General features: G+C 39.6%; 1 protein-coding gene across 3 annotated transcripts in view; it reads right to left on the bottom strand.

The window, feature by feature from the left end:
* Nucleotides 1-5,012: 5,012 nt before the first annotated feature.
* The window catches only part of LOC113875583 (zinc finger protein 160-like), a 55,122-nt gene continuing 45,079 nt past the window's right edge, over nt 5,013-15,055 (bottom strand). The window contains exons 4-5 of one of the 3 annotated variants that reach the window (XR_003506293.1): nt 14,704-14,827; nt 5,013-10,462 (exon numbers count right to left, since the gene is read on the bottom strand). Coding sequence is in view for 1 of the 3 variants with exons in the window: in XM_027514106.1 (XP_027369907.1) it covers nt 8,787-10,462; nt 14,704-14,830 (1,803 nt within the window). In the remaining 2 variants the exon portion in view is untranslated. Of the gene's footprint in view, nt 10,463-14,703; nt 14,831-15,055 lie in introns of all 3 variants that reach the window. The other 2 variants (XM_027514106.1, XR_003506294.1) reach the window with 2 other exon arrangements.

A 15,055-nucleotide genomic window follows, 5' to 3' on the forward strand; every position in this document is an offset into this window, starting at 1 on the left:
AGGGAATCTTAAATTGAGACTGTTGTCTATAAGCTTTCTATAAGACTGTTGTCAAGACACACTCATTACATCAACATAGCTTCTATGTATTAGAGTATGAATTTTCTCATGAAGCCTAAATGGAAACACCTGACAAAAGCCTTACGACAATGAATACATTTGTAAGGTCTCTTGCGTATGGATCCCCTGATGTCTTTTTAGGCCTGAGTGCTACCTGATGCATTTGCCCCACTTATTACATTTCCTTTCTCTGGATTATGAATTCCCCGATCATGTGACTAATGAGACAATACAATACAAGTTGTATTGAAGCAGTGGTCACATATATTACATTTACATCCTTTCTTTCATGTACAGGTTACCTTATGGTCCCCTTAAGATTTACTGCACTCTAAATGTATGGCTTCTTTCCAGTATGATTTTTTTTTTTTTCACGATTTGCAAGGTTTGAATGCCTTCTAAAACATTTGCCACAATAACTACATGGGTAAGATCTCAGAATTCATTACATGATGGTTAGTTAGTTCTGAACTCAGAATCCAAAGCTTTGCCACACCCACTGTATTCGTGCAGTTTTCCTACAGTTTGACTTTTCTGAAGGTCAAAAGGATGATATACTTTACTGCATTTATTACATCTGTAAGGTTTCACTCCAGTATGGATTCACTGATTATCTGCAAAATGATTCCTGTGACTGAAGGCTTTGACATATAAATTACATTTATATCGTTTTCCCTAATGGTCAGTTACAGAAAAATGTGCAACGAAAGCTCTGCCACACTAATTATATTTGCATGATTTCTCTCTAGTATGAGTTCTCTGATGAACTACAAGCCAGAAATCCGACTAAAGGCTTTGTCACACATGTTACATTTGTAAGGTTTCTCTCCAGTATCAATTCTTTGATGACTTCCAAAGTTTGCATTTTGAGTAAAGGACCGGCCACAAACATCACATTTATATAGTTTCTCTCCAGTATTAATGCTCCGATGAACTACAACATTTGCACTTTCACTAAAGGTTTGCCACATATATCACATTTATATGATTTCTCTCCAGTAGATAGACAGAGAGCCTGATGAACTATGGATAGAGGTTCATAACACTGTACAGCAGACAGGAATCAAGACTATCTCCAGGAAAAAGAAATGGAAAAAGGCAAAATGGCTGTCTGAGGAGGCCTTACAAATAGCTGTGGAAAGAAGGGAAGCAAAAAGCAAAGGAGAAAAGGAAAGATATACCCATTGGAATGCAGAGTTCCAAAGAATAGCAAGGAGAGATAAAAAAAAAAAAAAAAAAAAAGCCTTCCTCAGTGATCAATGCAAAGAAATAGAGGAAAAGAATAGAATGGGAAGGACTAGAGATATCTTCAAGAAACTTAGAGATACCAAGGGAAGATTTCATGCAAAGATGGGCTCAATAAAGGACAGAAATGGTAGGGACCTAACAGAAGCAGAAGAGGTGGCAAGAATACACAGAAGAACTGTACAAAAAAGATTTTCACGACCCAGATAATCACGATGGTGTGATCACTGACCTAGAGCCAGACATACTGGAATGGGAAGTCAAGTGGGCCTTAGGAAGCATCACTATGAACAAAGCTAGTGGAGGTGATGGATTTCCAGTTGAGCCATTTCAAATCCTGAAAGATGATGCTGTGAAAGTGCTGCACTCAATATGCCAGCAAATTTGGAAAACAGCAATGGCCACAGGACTGGAAAAGGTCAGTTTTCATTCCAATCTCAAAGAAAGGCACTGCCAAAGAATGTTTAAGCTATGCACAATTGTCCTCATCTCACACACTAGCAAAGTAATGCTCAAAATTCTCCAAGCCAGGCTTCAAGAGGACATGAACCATGAACTTCCAGATGTTCAAGCTCTGTTTTAAAAAGGCAGAAGAACCAGAGATCAGCTTGCCAACATCCGATGGATCATTGAAAAAGCAAGAGATTTCCATAAAAGCATCTACTTCTGCTTTATTGACTATGCTAAAGCCTTTGACTGTATGGATCACAGCAAATTGTGGGAAAATTCTGAAAGAGATGGGAATACCAGACCGCCTGACCTGCCTCTTGAGAAATCTGTATGCAGGTCAGGAAGCAACAGTTAGAACTGGACATGGGACAACAGACTGGTTCCAAATAGGAAAAGGAGTACATCAAGGCTGTATATTGTCATCCTACTTTTTTAACTTATATGCTGAGTACATCACGTGAAACATCAGGCTGGATGAAGCACAAGCTGGAATCAAGATTGCCGGGAGAAATATCAATAACCTCAGATACACAGATAACACCATATATATGGCAGAAAGTGAAGAAAAACTAAAGAGCCTCTTGATGAAAGTGAGAGTGAAAAAAACTGGCCTAAAACTCAATATTCAGAAAACTAAGATCATGGCATCCAGTCCCATCACTTCATGGCAAATAGATGGGGAAACAATGAAAACAGTGCCTGACTTTATTTTGGGGGGCTCCAAAATCACTGCAGAATGTGACTGCAGCCATGAAATTAAAAGATGCTTGCTCCTTGGAAGAAATGCTATGACCAACCTAGACAGCATATTAAAAAGCAGGGACATTACATCGCCAATAGTGGTCTGTCTAGTCAAAGAGAGACATGACTACGGTTTTTTCCAGTAGTCATGTATGGATGTTAGAGTTGGACTATAAAGAAAGCTGAGCGCTGAAGAATTGATGCTTTTGAACTGTGGTTTGGAGAAGACTGTTGAGAGTCTTTTGGACTGCAAGGAGATCCAACCAGTCCACCTTAAAGGAAATCAGTCCTCAATATTCATTGGAAGGACTGATGCTGAAACTGAAATTCCAATATTTTGGCCACCTGATGCAAAGGACTGACTCATTGGTAAAGACCGTGATGCTGGGAAAAATTGAAGGCAAGAGGAGAAGGGGACGACAGAGGATGAGATGGTTGGATGGCATCACCGACTTGATGGACATGAGTTTGAGTAAGCTCTGGGAGTTGGTGATGGACAGGGAAGCCTGGCATGCTGCAGTCCATGGGGTCACAAAGAGTTGGACACGACTGAGCGATTGAACTGAACTGATACGTGGAATCTGAAAAAATGATACCAATGAACTCATTTACAAAACAGAAACATCTCACTGTATAGCACAGGGAACTCTACTCAATGTCATGTTTGGGGGAAGAATGAATACATATATATGTATGGGAGTCCCTCGATTGTCATTTATCCCGACCCCTTAAAAGACTGAATCTTCTTGGAACCCAGCAGAACCCTACACTCATCCCCACCCCACCCCCAAGTACAAAGGCCCCTCCATGTCTTCTCTTTTCTAAACATTTTTACTGGAGTATAGTTGATTCACAATATTGTGTTAGTTTCAGGCGTACAACAAATTCAATGTTTCACACATCCCACACTTTGTTAGATTCCTCCCCCCATAGCTCATTAGAGAGTACTGAGTAGAATTTACTGTCCTATACAGTAGGTCACTGTTATCTACTTTATATATACTAGTATGTATGTGTCAATCCCAATCTCCCAGTTTATCCCTCCACACCTCACTCCCTGATAACCATGTTTGTTTTGTATGTCTATACCTCTATTCTGGTTTTGTAGTAAGTTCATTTGTACCCTTTGTTTAGATTCCACAGATAAATGAAACCCTAGATTTGTCTTTCTCTTCTGTCTCTTGTTGATAAAAAAGCTGAAGTCTCCCAGACTTCCCTGAGGCACAAAAGAAAGACTCAAGCATCTAATAAATAGGACAAAGGAACCACAGACAGTATCTGATGCACATTTCTGAGTTCTTTTAAAAAATATTTATTTGACTGCATTGGGTCTCAGTTGTGGCACATGGTATCTTTGGTGTGGCATGTGGGATCTTTTGTTTTGGCGTGCCAGTTTAGTTGTCGTGTGGCATGTGGGATCTCAGTTTCATGATCAGGGCTGGAACCTATGTCCCCTGCATTGGAAGGGAAATTAAATTCCTAACCACTGGACCACAAGGGAAGTCCTACATTTCTGAGTTTTACAGATACGTAACTGCCACCAGAGGGAAAAGGCCAACTGCATGATGACCCGACTGCACCCATGCCATAAAGTGCTTCATCTTGAGCCAGTACCGAGTCTGTGCCTAGGGCAGTTCCCAGAACTGGCCTTAAGAGAAGTGGATTAACACTACTGTTCATAATAATCTGTATCTTTGGGGGAAGCAAAATAATCGTATCTTGTTCTGCCTGTGAACGTAAAGAGGCATGCACACCTGGTGGTAAAGAGATGCTACACAATAGCTGGGACATGAAAGCAACCCAGATGTCCATCAACAGATGAATGGATAAAGAAAATGTGGTACATGAATACAGTGGAATTGGAGCTGGAGTCAGTTGAAGTGAGGTGGATGAACCTCTCCTCCATTCCTGTCTCTGCGACCTAATAGCAGTGGCCGTCTGCACGGGTCAGTCTGTGAGACCTGGTCTCCTCCTTTGGGTGGCCTGAGGAGACTGAGGGCCAGTTGGGTTGGATGCTGGCTACCTAAGGGATGACAGCTGGGAAGGATGAGGGAACATGGCCCTGAAGGAACTGCCAACTGAGATGTGCCTCCACTTGGTCAGGACTGGGACCTTGAAGAGTGAAAGTTGTGCATTGGGACTTTGTCCTTTCTGTTCAGGACAGGGAATAACATTCATCTGGTAGAGAGGTACAGGAACATCGTTACCTGACCATGACCGGACCTCAAGAACAAAGGCTCTGACACTGAGAAGTCTCCAACAACTAACCATGCCCATCCCTCACCTTTTGCTTTAAAGGGACCTGCTGAAAGCTTTCAGTAACTCTGGGTTCTTAGGGCATGAGCCACCCATCTCCTTGTACGAATTTGTAATAAACCTTTCTCTGGTCCAACTCTTTATGTTTAGTATTGATGAGCTTCACTGTACGTTGGGCACACGGACTTGTGATTTTTGTAACAAGACCATTGTGAAAGGCCTGTATTGAATGAATAAGATCAAAGATTTCAAACTTCAAGTTTAAAGTCAAAGTAGTCTTTTCAAGAAAATTTAATTATTTAAATACACACTGGAGATAATGAAACATTTCCACACAAGTCCTTGTTCCCAGGATAATTGTGTCATGAGTTTTAACATATTTTGACTTTGAATTATTCTGCAGTATATAGTATCTCAGACGAATCTCAATAAAACTGAAGACTTAGTTATTCCCAGTATAGTTTCCTCTGAAATGTGGTCCATTGGGAAAACTGGTTAAGAAATTTACCACATACTTTTTAAAATATTCTCCCCAATATGAATTATTTGGTGCGTCCTGAGGACACACTGTTTCTTAAAGGTATTTTCACATCAAGTATATCTGTGTATTTTCTGTCCTGCATTAATTCTCTCATTATGCCAAAGGCACGGACATTTGAAGCTTTACAACATTCATTACAGTTGTAAGGGTGCTCTCAAATATAAATCCTCTGATGCTCCAGTTTTCATCTTTGGGTAAAACCACTAGTGTTGCACCCTTTTTTTGCCATAGAGTCCAGTTATTTTTAAACATGGCTGTTCATTAGAAATACATCTGGAGAATGGCATTGAAACATGTATAATATCATGTATGAAACGAGTCACCAGTCCAGGTTCGATGCACGATACTGGATGCTTGGGGCTGGTGCACTGGGACGACCCAGAGGGAGGGTATGGGGAGGGAGGAGGGAGGAGAGTTCAGGATGGGGAACACAGGTATACTTGTGGCAGATTCATTTCGATATTTGGCAAAACTAATACAACATTGTAAAGTTTAAAAATAAGACAAAAAAAAAAAAGTGCTTTCGAAAAAAAAAATACATCTGGAGCTTTGGAGAAAAAAAGCAATACCTGGGCATTTGTATTTTTCCAAAAAATTCCAAGATAATTCTGTTATGCATCTGGATTTTAAAAAGTGATTACAGGTTTTTCCATTAAATGGCAATTTTGGTGATATAGAATTCTATTATTTTCTGTTGACCAATCATGATACAATGGTATTAAGTGAATAACAGTTACATAATCACAATAGTAAAAGATGTTTATCAGTTTTCACAATAGCATCCAAGATTCAAAAATAATTATAATCGCAAGCCATAATAGGAACATGATTAACCTAACAATATAAAATAATTACCTACAATTTGGGGGATTAAGGAGAGTGATGTGGTAAGCCGAAGTGCATACATGCACATGTTTTTATTGGTCCAGCCAGTCTGTCTTTTGGTTGGTGCATTTAATCAATTTACATTTAAGGTAATTATTGATATGTATGGTACTATTACCATTTTCTTAATTGTTTTGGGTTTATTTTGTGTAGGTCTTTTCTTTCTCCTGTGTTTCCTTCCTAGAGAAGTTCCTTTAACATTTATTGTAAAAGTGGTTTGATGATGCTGAATTCTCTTAACCTTTGCTTGTCTGGAAAGCTTTTGCTTTCTCCATCATATCTGAATGAGTCTTGTTGGTTAGAGTCTTCTTGGTTTGTAGGTTCTTCCTTTTCATCACTTTAAATATATAGTGCCATTCCCTTCTGGCTTATATAATTTCTGTTGAGAAATCAAGTTTTTAACCTTATGGGAGTTCCCATTTATGTTGTCATTTTCCCCTTGTTGCTTTTAATATTTTGTCTTAATTTTTGCAGTTTGATTACTATGTGTCTCAGTGTGTTCCTCCTTAGATTTATCTTGCCTGGGACTCTGAACTTCCTGGTAAGCTGACTATATTCTTTACCATGTTAGGGAAGTTTTCAGTTATTATCTCTTCAAATATTTTCTCTGGTCCTTTCTCTCTCTCTCTTCTTCTGGGAACCCATATCATGCAAATGTTAATGCATTTAATGTTGTCCCAGAGGTCTTAGGCTTTTTTTTTTTTTTTTTTCAATTCCTTTCCCCCCTATATTCTGTTCTGCAGAAGTGATTTCCACCATTCTGTCTTCCAGGTCATTTATCCGTTCTTCTGCCTCAGTTATTCTGCTATTGATTCTTTCTACTGTATTGTTCATCTCTGTTGGTTTATTCTTTAGTTCTTCTAGGTCTTTGGCAAACAGTTTTTTGCATCTTCTCCAGTCTATTTCTGAGATCCTGGATCATCTTCATGATTATTCTGAATCATGAATAATCTGGAAGGTTGCCTATCTCCACTTCATTTAGTTGTTTTTTGGGGGTTTTATCTTGTCCCTTCATCTGTGATATAACTCTTCTTTTTCACCCTAATTAACTTAGAGTAATGTGGCTTTTGTTCTAGCTGCTGTGGAATTGTGGTTCTTCTTGTTTCTTCTATATGCCCTCTGGTAGATGAGGCTAAAGGCTTGTGTAAGATTCTTGATGGGAGCGACTGGGTGGGAAAAACTGGGTCCCACTCTGGTGGGCAGGGCCTCACCAAGTAAAACTTTAATCCAATTATCTGCTGATGGATGGGTGGGGTTGTGCTCCCTCCCTGTTGGTTGTTTGGCCTGAGGCAACCCAGCTCTGGGGTTTATGGTCAGGTTAATGGTGGCCTCCAAGAGGACTAACACCAAGGGGGACCTTCCCAGGCTGCTACTGTCAGTGCCCCTGCCCCCATGGCGAGCCATTTCTGACCCATGCCTCCAGAGAAGACCCTCCAACACTAGCAGGTAGGTCTGGTTCAGTCTCCCTTGGGGGTCACTGCTCCTTTCCCTTGGGTCTTGGTGCATGCCAAGATTTTGTTTGTGCCCTCCAAGAGTGGAATCTGTTTCCCCCAGTCCTGCGGAAGTTCTATAATCAAATCTCGCTGGCCTTCAAAGTCAGATTCCCTGGGTATTCCCAGTTCCTTTGTTAGAGCCCCAGGCTGGGAAGCCTGAGGTGGGGCTCAGAACTTTCCCTACAGTGGGAGAACTTCTTTGGTATTATTGTTCTCCAGTTTGTACGTCACCCACCCAGCCAGTATGGGATTTAATTTTATAGTGTTTGCGCCCCTCCTACCATCTTATTGTGGCTTCTTGGTCTTTGGACCAATGTCCTCCTGCTGGTGGCTGTTCAACAGCTAGTTGCGATTTTGGTGCTCTTTCAGGAGAAGATGAACACTTGTCTTTCTACTCCACCATCGTGAACTGTAACTAGCATGCACGTTATTTTTTTGTGGCTTCTCTCAAGGATGTATATTCTAAAGTTTAGTGATTTCTCTCCAATATAGACTCTATTGTTGCATAATATTTGAATTCAAGGGAAAGTCTTTACCATGTTTATTGTATTTTGAAGGTGTCAACCCTATATCGTCCCCCAATGTTTGCTATATGGGTAAAATCCTTATCACACACTACACTTGTATGCTTTCACTCCAGAATACAGATCCCTTTATTTAGTGAAAAGTGAGCAATGATTTGAAACTTTGCCACATTCATTACATTTGTTTTGTATGGACTACTTGGTGAACCTGGAGTTTAAGGCAATAGCTAAAAGCCTTGCAAAACTCAGTACATCTGCAAGCCTGTATGGATTATGGATTATTGATGATTAGGGAGGTGTAAACCCTGAGCAAAAGTTTTCCCACACTCATGGAATTGGTAAAGTTTCTCTCCAGAGTGAATTCTTTGGTGAATCCTGAGGTAGGACTATTGTCTAAAGGCTGTGCCATACTCAATACATTGGTATGATTTCTATCCAGTATGAATCCTCTCATGAAGCCTAAAGTGTGAACACCTGCTAAAAAGCCTTGCCACATTCATTGTTTGTAAAGTCTCTTTCCAGTATGGGTCACCTGGTATTTACTGAGGCTTCAAAGGCTAAAGGATTTGCTACATTACACTTACTACGTTTCTATGATTTATCTCCAGCATGAATTCTTTGGTGAATAGTGATGTCAGACCATTGCTGAAAGGCCTTGCCACATTCAGTACACTTGTATGGTTTCTCTCCAGTATGAATCCTCTCATGATACCTAAGACGCGAAAGCTTGATAAAAGCCTTGCCACATTCAGTACACTTGTATGGCCTCTCTCCAGTATGAATCCTCTCATGATGCCTAAGATATGAAGGCTTAATAAAAGCTTTGCCACATTCATTACATTTGTAAGACTTCTCTCCAGTATGAATTACCTGATGGTAAGTTAGGCTTGAACGATCACTAAAGGCTTTCCCACACTCATTACATTTGTAAGGTTTTTCCCTGGTATGAATCCTCCAATGACCTGCAAGATGTGAATTGCGACTGAAGAACTTGTCACAGACCTCACATTTATATGGTTTCTCTCCAGTATGGATGATTTGATGTCTAGTGAGGTGTGAACTCCGAGTAAAGGATTTGCCACACTTGCTACATTTGAAAGGTTTCTCTCCAGCATGAATTCTTAGGTGAATTCTGATATCAGACCATTGCCTGAAGCCCTTGCCACATTCAGTACACTTGTATGGCTTCTCTCCAGTATGAATTCTCTCATGAAGCCTAAGGTGTGAACGTTTGATGAACATCTTGCCACATTCATTACATGGGTAAGACTTCCCTCTAGTATGGACTACCTGATGGTTGATTAGGCTTGAACGCAAAATAAAGGCTTTGTCACATGCATCACATTTGTAGGGCTGCCCTCGAGTATGAATTCTTTGGAGTTTTAGAAGCTTGGAATTACGGGAAAAAGCCTTGTTGCATTTACTACAATGGTAATCCTTCTCTCCAGTATGGATTACTTGATGGCTCCTGAGGCTTGAACACACCCTAAAGGCTTTGCCACACACATTACATTTGTATGGTTTCTCTCCAGTATGAATTCTCTGATGAGTTTCAAGGTTTGATTTTCTATTAAAATCCTTGCCACACTCATTACATTTGTAAGGTTTCTCTCCAGTATGAATTCTCCGATGAGTTGCAAGGTTCGAACTCTGACTGAAGTCCTTGCCACATGTATCACATTTGTATGGCCTCTCTCCTGTATGGACTACCTGATGTTTAGTGAGGTGTGAGACATGAGTAAAGGTTTTGTCACAGTCATTACACCTGTAAGGTTTTTCCCTATGCGCTTTATGGTCTTTTGTCAGTATTGAAGAATGGATAAAATTATTCCCATACATGTTAGAAGTGTTGGTTTGAACACTCGGAGGAATTCTTTGGAGAGCTGAAATTGAGGAACTATTGTTGATAACATTCTCAACTTGATTACATTCAAAAATTTTCCTTTCCATTCGAAATATCTGCAATTCATCCTGAAAGCTTAACGCAAGTTTATTTTCAATTGCATTGTTTCCTGCATTGCTTCTACCACGTTGATCTTTTCTATCAGTGAGCTTTTCATTATGGATTACAAGCACTCCTTTGTAATTTCTTTCGTCATCTTTCCACTGACACTCAAACTCAAGCGTATTGCCTCGTATTTCCCTTAAGTAAAAATCTTGGACTCCATGGCTTTCATGTCTTCCCAAAATCACTGTTTGGAGTGTATCTGTTGAGTTAGTGTTCTCCTTTGATTGTAATTTCTTGATAATATGTATGGGAGAGATATCTACAAAATACAAAAAAATCATAGGTATGTTATTAATTATAATTCATAAATATTTTATGTTGAAAACATATTATACCAAAAATAACACTTACACTGAATGTAGTTATGAAACTTCCCAACCATGATCTTCAAATTTTGAGAAACAGTAAAGAAATAGGATTCTTTAATAAATAAAGTATGTTCACATGAAATTCAAACTGATTTTAGCATAGCCTCATTTCAGACACTGTAGGACAAAAACACTCAGGTTGTGTAAACTTATGTTAGCTCTTAAAAAGTGGCTAATCTCATGACCATGAACCCAAAGCATATACATACTGACTGTAACTGACGAGAAACATATTAGACATATTTTCCACATACTTATTATACATAATCTACATACAGTATCTACATCATTACTGTATATAAATTAATACTTAAAATAAGTAATATAATGGTAAATAATCCAAAACAAGCTTATCTAACAAGTAACCTAAATAAATGGCAGTTTAGAATTGCAAAACAAATACAGCACTGAGAAAATAAAGAATTTACTAGGGATATTTAAAAAATGAAGTATTTTCCTGAATTACCTGTTATAAAAGCATCAATATCCATGAAAAACAGGCATTTTATAACATTAACAAGTAAATGTCAGTTATATTGCATAATATGTTCTGAAAGACCATCAACTGTAAATCACAATAAAAATTAATAAACACATTATTCTAGTAACCCTTTCTATTCTAGTAAAGCAACCCTTTACTATTGTAGTAAAACAACCAGTAATAAGTAAACATGTTGTACAACATTATATTCTATGGAATTCTAAACATTCTTCCTTAAGAATAAAGAAGAGAATTTCACCCTGGAAAGGGCACACAATATGAAAACTGTAAAAGGTATTGACATAACTGACTTCTAAAATATTAGGTCAGGAAAATATATAACATTATGAGAATGATGGAAGGCAAAAGGAGAAGGGGGTGGCAGAGGATGAGATGGTTAGATAGCATCACCGACTCAGTGGACATGAATTTGAGCAAACTCTGGAAGATATGAAAGACAGAGGAAGCTGGCATGCTACAGTTCATGGGAGTCGCAAAGGGTTGGACATGACTTTGTGAATGAACAACAAAAGAACAGAACCTGAAGAAAGAAGACAAAAGTCACATGATTTCATGATTGCCATTATATAATAACCAAGCAGAGCAATTTCTTATCTATGCAGTGCCCTTTAATTCTCCAGCTTATTGTCCCCAGATATGTAGTATGAAGTGTGTGCCTAAAATGTATATTAACTAAGGTCACAGACTACATTGTTGAGGACAAACTGCAAAATAAAAGCATATAAACTATAATGCACACAAAGGGATATAGCATAACAAAACATGACAAAGTAGATATATATCATTAAACAACAGTAACTTAGAGCTTTTCTATAAAATATGCAATATTATTATATATAAGCTATCTAACAGTACATATTTGTTTTAAAAGCCTGAGGTAAACTACCATTATTTTTCAAATGAGGGCACAAGACTTAGAAGGCTATGTACATAACCCAGAATTACAAAGAAAGTGAAAGAAGCAAGAGCCTGATGCTGGGAGTCCCTGGTGGTCTAGTGTTTAGGATTTGGCACTGTCACTGCTATGGCCTGGGTTTGATCCCTGGTCAGGGAAGTGAGTTCCCACAAGTTCTGAGATGTGGCAAAAATAAAAAAATTTTTAAATGAAAAATAAGTAAAAAGACTCTTTTCAATATACATGTACCCCTATGTTCACAGCAGCACTATTTATTATTATAAATAGCCAGACATACAAACAATCTAAATGACCATCAACACATGAATGGATAAAGATGTTGTGTGTCTACACATATAAATACACACACACACACACACACACACACACACAAACACTGGAATATTACTCATCCATAAAAAAGAATGAAATAGTACCATTTGCAGCACCATGGATGGACCTAGAGATTATCATACTAAGCAAAATAAGTCAGAAGGAGAAAGACAAATATCATATGATATCACTTGTATGTCCAATCTGAAATGCAGCACAAATGAACTTATCTATGAAACAGAAACAGACTCACAGGCATACAGAAGAGACATCTGGTGGCCAAGTGTGCATGCCTAGGGACAGGTTGGGGGTTTGCAAATAGCAGATGCAAGCTATTATATATAGGACAGATAAAGAACAAGGTCTTACTGTACAGCACAGGGAACTATATTCAATATCCTGTGATAAACACAATAAAAAAAAGAATGTATACGTATGTATAACTAAATTACCTTGCTTTACATCAGAAGACAATACAACACTGTATATCAACTATACTTCAATTAAAAAAAAAGTCTCGGGGTGTGTGGGGGGGAAGTTTCTGTCACCAAATAACCCTACTCCATAAGGAGAGTCCCTAGAAGTTGTCTATCCCTTAAAAGTGTTATTATCACAGCAAAAAAATATAGGATAAAATCTCAGATCCTAGGAATGTGTATTTCAAAGGCAATCATCAGAGGCAACTTAAGACAATAGGCAATCAGGAAAAGTCTACATTCCCAGACCAGGTAGAGCAGTGGAAGAGTGATGAAAATACAAGACAGGAGGGGGGGATCCTGCAGGATCTTGAGATGTGCGCTCTCCTCACAGACACTGAGTTAAGAATCTCAAAGGCCGACGTATGCTCCCCATGTAGGACCTAGGATCAAAGAGAAGATCTGTCTACTGGCTTTACAGTTCTCCTACATAACAATCCCAGAAGGAAGGGCTGAGGGATCTGAACAGGCAGATGGGGCTTGAGACAGCTCCGTGAAGGTTCTAGGGTGAGAGATAGAATCAGAGAGCACCAGTGGTTTCCTACCTCCTTGACTACATCTTCCTAGAAGAGTGAGTAGGGATGGAACTAGGACAGGTGCTGAGCGTGGTGCTACAGAGCAGTTCAGCTCTTACTTGCAGGGACCAAGAACTGAGCAGCCAATGAAAGCACACACAGAAGTGGAGACGCAGGGGCAAGAGACCCCTCTGAAAGAGCCCATCCCACGTTCCTCAAAGTCAAGAGATAAAGCTGACAGGAGTCAAATGACAGGCTGTTGTAGATCATATAAAGACCTTGCCTTTGTCTCTGTAGGAGCTGTGGCACCACAGGAGGACGAGATACATTTTACATACTAAAGAATGGAGTGAAACAATGGGGAGAACAACAATTTCCTCTGAGAGTTTACCAAAAAATAAACTGTTTTCCCACAGAACTCTTCCCCTTGGGGAGAGATTCCCTGAAACTATTAATGGTGCAGTTTCTTCTCCGTTCATCTGAGATCTGACCTGTGTCTACACATGGTACTTTCCACCCCTTTAGTGGTTTTTCCCTTTTTTCTTTTCTTTTTTGCTATTTTCACTTCCCTCTCCAGGGTCCAGTGCTCTCTTTTCTTTACTCCAAAATGGACATAAGAATAGTCAGGTCAGAAAAAGAAATTATTGCTAATTGCAAGAAAGAAACATCACATGCTATATTGTTTCCAGAACCCCAGCTCTTTGTTCAGCTGAGGAGTGAGGACAATATGGGGCGGTTGTGAAAACACTTCAATCCTCGGCTTGCCTCCTTCTGAATGCACAGGGGAATCGCTTCTTAGCCTTTTGGCTAAGATCAAGTGAATACACAGGGAAGAGTGTAATATGCAGACATCTTGCTTGTAGTAAAAAGGTAAGTGGGACTTCCCTGGTGGCTCAGTGGTTAAGAATCTGCCTGCCAGTGCAGGGGACACAGGTTCAATTCTTCATTCAGGAAGATCCCACATGCCGCAGAGCAACTAACCCCGTGCACCACAACTGCGGAGACCCTGCGCCCTAGAGCCCGCCTACCACAGCAAGAGAAGTCACCACAATGAGAAGCCCGAGCACCGCAACTGGTGAGTAGCCCCTGATCACTGCAACTAAGAAAGACCCAGCACAGCCAAAAAATAATAAATAAAATTTTCAAAACAGGGAAGTGTAGGTTTTAAGTTTGCTACAGGCTTTATGCATTTTCAAGCTCTGGACCCACCCTCAAGGTATCATAACACGGGCAGATCAAAGGAGGAAAGGGCAATTTCAAAGTCCTCATGCCACATTATGAAGCTTTTGGCCTCTGATTCAATAGAGCTTCGAGCTCAGCCAAGCAAGGTAGGGGCTCCAAAAAGGCATGTGAGGGAAAATGTAAAGATACCCAAGGACAGATCCCAACTTGAGAGGGAAGTGATCCTCACCCACAGAGAGCAGGTTCCTGTAGGTCTCCAGCATCACGTCCCAGTACAAAGTCCTCTGCGCAGGGGACAGGCATTCCCACTCCTCAGGAGTGAATTTGATGGCCACGTCCTCGACGGTCATCTGCTGCTGAAATGAAAACACATATCATCAATGGGGTCATAAGGAGAGCTCTTATCTTCATACAAAATGAGAAGAAATTGATTCAGTTGAAATGTGTATTCTGACAGATTCATGTAAAGGTATTTAGAGCAAAAGAAGACATAAGAAAGCCTTCTTTAGCGATCAATGCAAAGAAATAGAGGAAAAGAACAGAATGGGAAAGACTAGGGATCTCTTCAAGAAAATCAGAGA

This window comes from Bos indicus x Bos taurus, chromosome 18, assembly GCF_003369695.1.
Source record: "Bos indicus x Bos taurus breed Angus x Brahman F1 hybrid chromosome 18, Bos_hybrid_MaternalHap_v2.0, whole genome shotgun sequence".
Lineage (NCBI taxonomy): Eukaryota > Metazoa > Chordata > Mammalia > Artiodactyla > Bovidae > Bos > Bos indicus x Bos taurus.